The sequence below is a fragment of the Patella vulgata genome, chromosome 5 (assembly GCF_932274485.2).
Source record: "Patella vulgata chromosome 5, xgPatVulg1.2, whole genome shotgun sequence".
Classification (NCBI taxonomy): domain Eukaryota; kingdom Metazoa; phylum Mollusca; class Gastropoda; family Patellidae; genus Patella; species Patella vulgata.
In genome coordinates, this window is record NC_065883.2 from 28436027 (window position 1) to 28447037 (window position 11011).

Here is an 11011-nt window from a genome sequence, read left to right on the forward strand (position 1 = left end):
GCTGTGCCCATGCGTATTATTAGCTTGTCAAAACATGGCTGCGTTCTGAAAACAGACGATTTTATTTTAAAATTGGATTGAATAGAAACAAAACAAAAATGTCTAAATCTATAACAGTAAGGGTTCAGTCTGCAGAACATGGGACACGAAGATTTGAAACAAAGACTTCTGAAACTGTTGCCGATTTTCTGAATAAAATCCAGCACGATTTTGAGTTGGGCGATTTGGGATGGAATCTCTACCAACAACGAAATAAAACAGGCGTCATCAGAACTTCAAGATCTAAAAAAATGGATAGTTACAAAGTAAAACATGGTGATATGCTTTATTTGATGATTGATGACAAAAATAGTAAAAGTCGAGACGACCTCTCACAGAAAATGGAAACCGAAAATGGAAGTGTGATGTCAGAATTGAAAATAGGAAATGCTTCGTCATCTAACGATGTTTTGGATGAGGTGGATATAATATTGGAAAAAACGGATGGAAAAATTTACAGAAAAAGAAATGAACAGCTGTGTCGTCATGGTCCCCAGGGAAAGTGCCTTCACTGTGTGCCGTTAGAGCCCTATGATGAAGAATTTCTTAAGAGTTGTGATCCACCAATCAAATTTCTGTCCTTTCATTCATACATTCGTAAACTAACAGGCGGCATTGATAAAGGAAAGTTTGTAAACCTAGAGAACATCAGTTGTAAGATAAAATCTGGATGTAAAGAACACCCTCCATGGCCAGGCGGAATATGCACAAAATGTCAACCAAATGCTGTCACTTTAAAACGTCAGACATATCGCCATGTTGATAACATAATGTTTGAAAATGCCTCCATTGCCGATCGCTTTTTAAATTTTTGGAGAAGTACAGGAAACCAGCACTGTGGCATACTTTATGGAAGATATGAACCGTTCAAAGATACCCCACTTGGGATTAAGGCGACTATTACTGCCATCTATGAACCACCACAAAAATCGTCTAGGAACAAAATTGAATTATTGGAAGATAACAATGATACTGTCAATGCTGTAGCTGAGAAATTAGGATTAAAAGCAATTGGTTGGATTTTTACAGATTTAGTAGCCGAATGCTTGCAACAAGGCACAGTGAAAAATTTTCGCGGAAAAGTAGACTCTCATTTTTTAAGTGCGGAAGAATGCATAATGGCTGGTCATTTTCAAAATCGCTACCCTAATCCTTGTCCTACCAATCTGTCATCTGATGGACATTTTGGTTCTAAATTTGTGACTGTAATTGTTACCGGTGATAGTAATAATCAGATCCATTTTGAAGGTTATCAAGTATCTAATCAGTGCATGGCTTTAGTACGAGATGATTGCTTGATCCCTACAAAAGATGTCCCAGAACTTGGATATGTTAAAGAATCCAGCAACGAGCAGTACGTCCCAGATGTTTTCTTCAAGGATAAGGATAATTATGGTAATGAAGTGACACAATTGGCCAGGCCTCTCCCTGTAGAATATCTTCTAGTCGAAATTCCTGCAGCTTTCCCTGTTGAACCTCAATTTACATTTCGCGTTACTGAAGACATCAAACCATTTGTGATTGAGAACCGAGAGGAGGTTGGAGATGTTCAGGATTTCAACGCTTTAGTTCAGCATTTACGACAGTTTGCACCAGATAAATTCTTAGATGCAATGTCAGATTTCCACCTGCTGATTTACCTCGCTAAGACAGAAATGTTGCCACTGCGCGAAAAAATGGGGATGCTGCTGGAAGCTGTAAAAAACAAGGATGAAGATATGGCACATCATTTTATGAAAACAGAAGAATGGGCGACGGTGGAACAAATGATGTCAGCACATAGTCCTTCAGTCCCATCCTTACAACAGCAATCTTACAATGGATCTGGTGCTATGGCAGCTCAACCACAAGGTGGCACCTCAGAACCATGGACATGTGCACATTGTACATTCATCAACCAAGCGGGATTTTCTACATGTGACATGTGCTCATTGCCTAGACAATAATCATAAAATGAATAAATGAAAATAAATCTCTTTTGTAAATTTTTCCAGATGTACGAAAGTTAAAAGGGACTGGTTTTTCAAGACTTTTGAATAAGAGGACAATTTTGTAGACTCAAAACAATCTGCTGTCAGTAAACTCCAATTACTTTTGAATTGAGAGTTGTTGGTCAGTTATAAATTTGAAGTAGATAATGTTTTATGTCACATAGTTTCATGCCATATTCCTCAATATTGTTTATCTCTTTTTCCAGTTATGTAGTATTTTGTTGGTAATATTTACCAGTCTTAATTGGCAGTGAAATTGACCAGCTGGAAAAACCTGTCAAGTAATAGAAATTTCCAAGAATTTGATCTAAAAACATAATAAATACAGATAAATTTAAAGTTTTCTTTTATTCTGAAAACACTTAAGAATTGATTTCTAAATTAAGATAATGCTAAAACTGGTAGCCTCTCAAATTTCCAAGATAGAAACCTGGATAAAACACTTATTTGTCCAGATTTTGCAACCTTAATCCTTATGCAAAACACCATACAATCTGACTGGTTATTACTCATGCCAATTTGAAAGTTGCCAAAAAATAGATGATAGAAGTATTTTGAAAATACAGAATGGTATGGATTAGTCCTTGTAGTAAACTGTCAGGAGTGGTTCATCACATTGAACAGTTGTTCTAATGAAAATATAACAAAAAATATATAGAGGATATTTGTTGTTTTAGAGTGAATAACATATTTTATTTCATCGAGAAGCAAGAAAACGTATATTTTCACGAATGCTACGCATTCGTGAAAATATAAACGTTTTCTTGCTTAGAGATGAAATAAAATATGTTATTCACGACAAAACGACAAATGTTCTATTTATTTTATGATTTTTCAATCATTTTAGCTAAAAACAACATGGACTACTTTGTCCGCTTCTAGCCAGTGGAATAACACTTTTATTTCACTGATAAAACACGGTATTCCACTACTGATCATAAAATAAATTATCATATCCTAAGGTGACCTGTAACAGATATCATTTCTTCTATGTGAATTAGAGAAATGGGAAGAATTTGATTAAACAATTGAACGAATTGTTATTAATATTATTTATAAAATTTTTGATTAAAATTAATGCTTCTGTTGACGACTTTGCTAAGTTTTATCACTGAAACAAATGGTTTGTATGTATTTATTTTTCAATGAATGTATAAAATGATATTATGTGTACATGTACAGCTAATTCATTTTTAAGCAATACACAGTGTGAGAAAATGCTTTATTAAAAGATTGCTTATTATTATTATTATTCAGTTCTACCACTGATAACTGTTGAAATCAATTTTTTAGGACTTTTCTGCCAGACAACCTTATTTCAACAAACAATTTGTCAGAGATACCAATAATCTGACATACAAAGAATTCAGCAGTCAATTATTAATTTAGTTGTACACTATCATAACATTTCTGTGATGTTTTAGCACCAGAATGGAGAGAAAACTGGAAATTTATTTAAATGTCCATTTAACACAATCTAGGTTATCCACACTAACATCCTTATTTCAATAATTCGCTTGTGCATAGGGGTCTTTTTAGCTATATGAGGTTAGTCAAGTAACCCTACTCCTTGTAATGTGTAAGACTGTGGTCAAACCAAGCTACATGTACTTGACTCAATGTCAGAAATGAAATGGGGTTTCACATCCAACTGTTCTGCTCCGACTGGGCTAATGAAGACAGACATACACCATGCAGTGTACTATGAGGGAAATTTTGCCTGGACAGCGGCGCTACAGCCTACTCTTATATCAAATTCCAACTGCCAAGGGATCTTTTATGTGCACACTAATGTGTACACAGGGACCTCGTTTTATTGTCCCATCCAAATGACTAGATAGCTGTCCTTGTCGGGCCTTCCATCGTGAACCACTGACTGACAAGGGGAAACCAGACTGGAAAATCCCAATTAACTTTCTCAGCCAACCCACGACCTCCAAACTAGCGAGCCAGTGTTTACCCACCGTGGCTCCCTACTCAATGTCAGACTTTATGATCTAACGTATATCAGCCAGAGTACATGTATTATATGTTGCATGGGTTTAAATCATTTGCAAGTATCATATAAACCAAAATATCTCCTGTCCTAATTTTTTTTACACTGGCTCCCTATTCCTGCTCACATTAACGTTAAGATCCTGTGCCTCACATACCAGTAACCATGAAATCTGGCACCCTGCTATATATGGAACTACTAAATCGATCCTTGAGATTTTTTAACAAGAACACTTGTCGTTCCACAATTGAGATTGAAACATTATGGAGACGGAAATTGTAGAATAATTTACCTCCGAAGATCTGAGATTTTAGGCTCGCATAATTTGTGAATGCTACAAGATTTAGGCTTTTTACACACTGTGTACATCTATTTTCTCATTGTGCTTGCGGCATGCTTTTCGGTGAGTTTGGTTTTGGATCTCTACAAATTTATCTAAATTCAGATAGTTCAAGAGTATAGATATCTCACAAAGTGATTGCTCAACTCTTAATTGGCCCCCACTTGTTTGGTCTTTGAATAGTTGCTGTGACTTAATGATTCTGAAATGTGGAAACTGTCTTTAAATGTCTACATAATAAATCATAATAAATGCCCCCTATTTTGACACTCTTAAAGGGTGTTTTCTCTGTTCTTTGAAACATTAACATGTAATGTAATATGAATCTAACTAAACTGAGTTGCATTCTATTTTTATACATCCACATTCATAATGTGGACGTATATTGCCATCGTCCCTGTCTGTGTGTCGCCTACAGGTCACAATTCTTAAGTGATCATCTTGAAACTTTACATACTTATTCCTTATATCCTAAGGATAATTCCAATTGTTTTTGGTGCATACCCGACCCCAGCCCATTTCTTGTATTGGTTTGTTTGTCGTCTACAGGCTGCATTTCTTAACATATCATCTTGGAGCTTTCCATACTTATTGTTTGTACCCTAAGGAACATCCCTAGGGAGATGAATTAATATAAGCCTTTGGCTTGTTTTTGAATCCTTACCTTTTGACAGTGTATGTATACAATATCTATTGTTTAAATCAACATCCCTATCATTTGGGGTGTATGCCCAATCCCCAGGGGCAGAGCAACGCCCATTTTCTTTCTGTGTGTCACCTACAGGCCACAATTCTTAATCGATCGTCTTGAAAATTTTCCTTGTTGTTTGTGGTGAATGCCCAACTCCTGGGGGCAGAGACCCGCCTATTTTCTTTTTGTGTGTCATTTCCAGCCCGCAATTCTTAGTGGATTGTCTTGAAAACTTTTTTATTCGCCCACATTTTCATGTGGACGTATTATGCCGTCGCCCCCGTCCGTCCGTCTGTCCGTCCACAATTTGTTTGTGGACACTCTAGAGGTCACAATTCTTATCCGATTTTGACGAAACTTGAAATATAGGTTTATCTCCAAAAGATCTCGGCTGCTTTCGATATTGGCATGTATCGGATTGAAACTTCATGGATTATGGCCCCTGTTTGTACGAAAAATCACGTTTTTAGCTTGTGGACCCTATAGAGGTCACAATTTTTATCCAATTTTGTTGAAACTTGAAGTGTAAGTTTATAACCCAAAGATCTCGGTTCCTTTTGATATTCGCGCATATCGGACCATAACTTCCTGAATTATGGCCCCTGATTGTACGAAAAATCGCGTTTTTAGCTTGTGGACCCTATAGAAGTCATAATTTTTATCCGATTTAAAAACCTGTATTATTATATCACTGTTACACCCTAAGAACGACTGAGTTCGAATTTAGTGAAAATCGGCCCAAAATTGACAGACAAAATGGTAAGAATATGGTAAATCAAGGTTGTGGACCCTATAGAGATCACAATTTTTATCCGATTTTGTTGAAACTTGAAATGTAAGTTTATAACCCAAAGATTTCGGTTCCTTTCGATATTCGCGCATATCAGACCATAACTTCCTGAATTATGGCCCCTGATTGTACGAAAAATGGCATTTTTAGCTTGTGGACCCTATAGAAATCATAATTTTTATCCGATTTAAAAAACTGTATTATTATATCACTGTTACAGACAATGACAGACAAAATGGCCACCATTCGTTCTCAAATAACGTAAAATTAAAGTATATCAAGGTTGTGGACCCTATAGACGTCACAATTTTTATCCGATTTTGTTGAAACTTAAAATGTAAGTATATAACACAAAGATCTTAGTTCCTTTCAATATTCTCGCATATTGAATTGTAATTTCCTGAATTATGGCCCTTGATAGTAGGAAAAATCACTTTCTTGTTAGCTTGTTCTCTATCCATCTCTCGAAAATGTGGGCGTATCCTGCCTGGCAGCCGCTGGTTATACTTATTCTTTATACCCTAAGGCTTACCTCTATTATTTTTGGTGCATGCCCCACCCCCTGGGACAGAGCCATGCCCAATGTTTGTGTGTCTTGTGTTTCGCCTACAAGCCGCAATTCTTAACAGATCCTTTTGAAACTTTGTATACCTATTCCTTATACCCTAAGGATGACCCCTATTGTTTTTTGGTGATTGCCCAACCCCCAGGGGCAGAGCCACACCCATTTTTTCTTTGTGTCTCTGTGTGTTGCCTACATGCCACGATCCTTAATAGATCATCTTTGAACTTGGGATATGTATTCCTTATAGCCTAAGGACCACAACTGCATGTCCCGAACCCCAGTGGCAGAGGCACGCCCAACTTTTGTGTTTATCGTTTACAGGCCGCAATTCTGAATGGATCAACTTGGTACTTGGCATACATGTATGTATTCCTTATAGCCTAAGGGTGTCAACCATTGATTTTGGTGTATGCCCTGACCCCCAGGGGCAGAGTCATGCCCAATTTTTGCCTTTAGCGCCCGAAGGCCATAATTCTGAATGGATTATCTTGGAACTTGGTATACTTATTCCTTATACCCTAAGGGCGACAACTATTGATGTTGGTGCACGACCCCCTCCTCCACTCCACCCCACCTCCTGCCCTTTCGTCGGGGCACACCCACTTTTTGTTGACATTTTGTCTGCAAATGATATACAGGTTGCAATTATTAACAGATTTGGATCCAATTCGGAATGATCTGTACCTATATTGGTCCATGCCTAACCCCCAGGAGCAGAGCCACGCCCAATTTTTGTATTTAGCTGGAATTCTAAATGGATCATATTGGAACTTGGCATATTTATTCGTTATACTGTAAGGATAGCAACTATTTATTTTGGTGATTGCCCAACCCTCAGGGGCAGAGCCACACCCATTTTTTCTTTGTGTCTCTGTGTGTTGCCTACATGCCACGATTCTTAATAGATCGTCTTTGAACTTGGGATATGTAATCCCTATAGCCTAAGGACCACAACTGCATGTCCTGAACCCCAGTGGCAGAGGCACGCCCAACTTTTGTGTTTATCATTACAGGCTGCAATTCTGAATGGATCAACTTGGTACTTGGCATACATGTATGTATTCCTTATAGCCTAAGGGCGTCAACCATTGATATTGGTGTATGCCCTGACCCCCAGGGGCAGAGTCATGCCCAATTTTTGCCTTTAGCGCCCGAAGGCCAAAATTCTGAATGGATTATCTTGGAACTTGGTATACTTATTCCTTATACCCTAAGGACGGCAACTATTGATGTTGGTGCACGACCCCCTCCTCCACTCCACCCCACCTCCTGCCCTTTCGTTGGTGCCACACCCTCTTTTTGTTGATATTTTGTCTGCAAATTATATACAGGTTGCAATCATTAACAGATTTGGATCCAATTCGGAATGATCCGTACCTATATTGGTTCATGTCGAACCCCCAGGAGCAGAGCCGCGCCCAATTTTTGTATTTAGCTGGAATTCTAAATGGATCATATTGGAACTTGGCATATCTATTCCTTATACTGTAAGGATAGCAACTATTTATTTTGGTGCATGTCCCGACCCCCAGGGGAGTGGTACCACACTCACTTTTTTGTTAGTTTTTATCGGTAAATACTTTACAGGTTGCAATAATTAACAGATTTTTTACAAATTCAGCTTATCGATCATTTCAATACAAGGGTGGTACCTATTTATATTGTTCCATATCCAACCCCCAGGGGCAGAACCCCGTCCAATTTTTGTATTTATCGTCTACAGGCTGCAATTCTGAATGGATCATCTTGGAACTTTGCATATTTATTCCTTATACTGTAAAGACAGCAACTATTTATTTTGGTGCATGCCCCGACCCCCCAAGGCAGTGTCACATCAACTTTTTTGTTAATATTTTGTCTGTAAATTTGGCAAAACAAACACAACACCTAGCCTTCTTTGCCTCTTATCATATTACAGCCATTTCATATTAATTCATTCTCTTCATTTTAAAAAGTACCATATCAATCAAAACAGGAATGTGGACGTATATTGCAGCGTTAACGATGCTCTTTTTAAATTTTTATTGTCCCAGCCATTTTGAGACCTGCTCTGGAGTTGCACCCCCCCCCCCCACCTCCAAATTTCCAAAAACATTGTTTATTTTTTCGAGACAAAACTGATGTGTGGGTGTATTTGCATGGCTATGTTTTAATTTTGTGTGGCATTTCAAAGGAGGCATCTTGAAAGTTTAAGAAAACATTAAGACAAGTATGAGTTTGTACAAATCTTTATTTTTTCTTCTTTGTACATGTGGTAGCCATGTCCCTTTCATTTTTTCTTTTGCCGACGACATCCGTCTTTGTTTTGTCTTCCATCACAATGTCATGGTACCATGACTGAATTGTTTCTGTTGACTTTTGAACTGTATCTTCAAGAACAATACCCTTTCCTTCAAGACTATGTGCAGCCCCTTTAATCCACAGAAAATCTTTCTTTTCAAGATTTGATACAGTTTTAATCAAAAGTTCTTGTTCGCACATTTCATCCTCTAATCCGCCGATGAATAAAATGGGCAATTTTAATTCCTTCAAAGGTACATCTCTTAGTTTATCTTTTTGTTTTGGTTGGTAAAGAGGATACGAAATGCAGACTACTCCTTTTACAAATGTGTGGAATTCAGTATCAGTAATTTGATTAGCAACATCTACTGCAGATCTTGATCCCATTGAGCGACCTGTGAAGAAAACAAAATTTCAAAAATTTTCTAGATACAAATTGTCCAAATCAGATGAAAAAAAAGAATTTGGGTTTAAAGAAAATCAAGCCTTACCTGCAAGAATACAGTGCTGTAAACCATAGTCTGATTCATGTAGATATTTCTGGAGGAAAACAAATATAATATGAATAAACCTACATTAATTATTAATAATATAAAAGTCGAGCCACAGCATGCCAGAATAAAGATTAATAATAGCGGCCACAGGATTTCCCAGATTAAACTAAATTAAAATTTTCAGTTTGCTAATACTGTAAATAATTTTTTTTTAATCTATAATATAATGTAGCAAAATAAACCAAGTTATGTATCTCATATAAGCCTTCGGATTTCATCAATTTTGTTTTGTTTGTTGGCTGCTGATGATATTTTGAACTCACAGATTTTAGTTCCTTCCAACTTATAAAGTTAAATCCCCTTTTGATGGTCCCCATTAAGACAAAGATATTTCCCCATATATATAACAGCAATAATAATTCATACCAAGACTCCTAAATAAACTTTGTTTCTGTATGTTAAATTTAGTCCTTTACAAGTAAATCTTAATACCAGGAAACCATGCTTTGCCAGATGATCACTAAATAATATCAATTGTTTAGTGTTCATATCTCCACCAGCACCATGTGTTAAAATAAAACCGCAATTAGGTTTTACAGTGTTACATACAGTAACTATTGCTGGGTATGATCTTTTATTAATGTCTATCTCCACTTCCCTGTAGAAGAGATTAAGAAATAAATTTAACATTACTGATTATTGTCATTATATACTCACTATGATAATATCTACCAGGAACTACGAGCATTAGACAGGATGACAGGGCCCGGTTAAGCTGAAAATGTAACAGTTAGGGCCCTTGCATCATGATCAACAGTGAAAAGGGGCATATGGCTATTCTGGTCATTGTTCATCACGGGGTAGATAGATTTATTTGGCACAAATAACATACACATCTTTATTTATGGTACCTAATTAGTTTTTGAAACTAATTTGGGGCCCCTTTAATCTGGGCCTGCAGGATAATTTGTCAGTGGAAATGAAATGAAATGGGGTTTAACATCCTACTGTTCTGCTCATAACCTGGGCTAATGAAGATGGGCATATGAGGGAAATTATGCCCGGGCAGCGGCGCTACGGCCTATTCTCGAATTCCAACTGCCAAGGGATCTTTTACGTGCATGCCAATGTGTACACGGGACCTCGGTTTTTCGTTCTTGTCATGCCCTCCATCCTGCATCACTGACATTTGTCAGTGGAAATCAATTCTAATATTAAAGGCAGAAGTTAGTGCTGGTTCTATAAAGGTATTTTTAAACTGAAAATCCTACTCATTCTTGGTATCCATTGATGTCGGCCGCCGATATATTTTCCCGCGCTTTTCTATTTCTTCAATTTCTGAGCTAAAGAAACATCGACGAAGGGAGATGATCGATTACAGAGAAAAAAGTGGTTATAATGTGATGAAACTGTTTGATATGACAATTAGGAGGAATGTTTCATTCGAAATAACCTATTATTCCGTATGTTCGATGACGTTTGTTCTCCAATAGTATCTAGCTTTTTTTTTTCTTATTTTCAATAGGCCTCTGTCAATGACAATGTGACTATATAAGTACCGTAGTTATAACACGCATGTAGCCATAGTTCATTGTTATTCCAATTTTTAAAAACATATCGTGCGAGTAGGCCTACATCATCATCTGATCAAATCAATCAGATCATTTGTTATCGGCGCCCTTTGTTATCAGCGGCACAAGGTATTATTTTTATTCTGTGTCAGCGGTCGAGATAAATAGCGGTCAGTCTTGGTTCAACTTTGAACTCCATGACCTTAGACCTTTCTCTTATATTGGCCACTACGCTAAGAAAATAGGACCGCTGC

General features: G+C 37.2%; 2 protein-coding genes across 3 annotated transcripts; one reads left to right on the top strand and one right to left on the bottom strand.

The window, feature by feature from the left end:
* The first annotated feature begins 14 nt into the window (after positions 1–14).
* On the top strand, positions 15–3248 carry LOC126822723 (nuclear protein localization protein 4 homolog). Its single transcript, XM_050551742.2, has one exon. The coding sequence runs from the start codon at positions 99–101 to the stop codon at positions 1983–1985; it is 1887 nt and encodes a 628-aa protein (XP_050407699.1). The 5' UTR covers positions 15–98; the 3' UTR covers positions 1986–3248.
* A 5380-nt stretch (positions 3249–8628) lies between these two features.
* Positions 8629–10973, bottom strand: LOC126822722 (testis-expressed protein 30). Of its 2 annotated transcripts, none has more exons than XM_050551741.2 (4): positions 10822–10973; positions 9613–9844; positions 9184–9232; positions 8629–9087 (listed from the first exon to the last, which is right to left on the bottom strand). In XM_050551741.2, the coding sequence occupies exons 1-4, from the start codon at positions 10827–10829 to the stop codon at positions 8642–8644; spliced, it is 735 nt and encodes a 244-aa protein (XP_050407698.1). In that variant the 5' UTR covers positions 10830–10973; the 3' UTR covers positions 8629–8641. The 2 variants fall into 2 exon arrangements, with proteins under 2 accessions (XP_050407698.1, XP_050407697.1); XM_050551740.2 differs by lacking the exon at positions 10822–10973 and adding an exon at positions 10458–10617.
* Positions 10974–11011: the final 38 nt, after the last annotated feature.

Excerpts from the sequence above, each read along its gene's own strand:
- LOC126822723 (XM_050551742.2), top strand. The coding sequence starts at position 99 with ATGTCTAAATCTATAACAGTAAGGGTTCAGTCTGCAGAACATGGGACA.
- LOC126822722 (XM_050551740.2), bottom strand. Across the intron at positions 9,233-9,612 it reads AAGTTTATTTAGGAGTCTTG|AAATATCTACATGAATCAGA; the intron begins GTATGAATTATT and ends GTTTTCCTCCAG. Across the intron at positions 9,088-9,183 it reads ACAGCACTGTATTCTTGCAG|GTCGCTCAATGGGATCAAGA; the intron begins GTAAGGCTTGAT and ends TTTTCTTCACAG.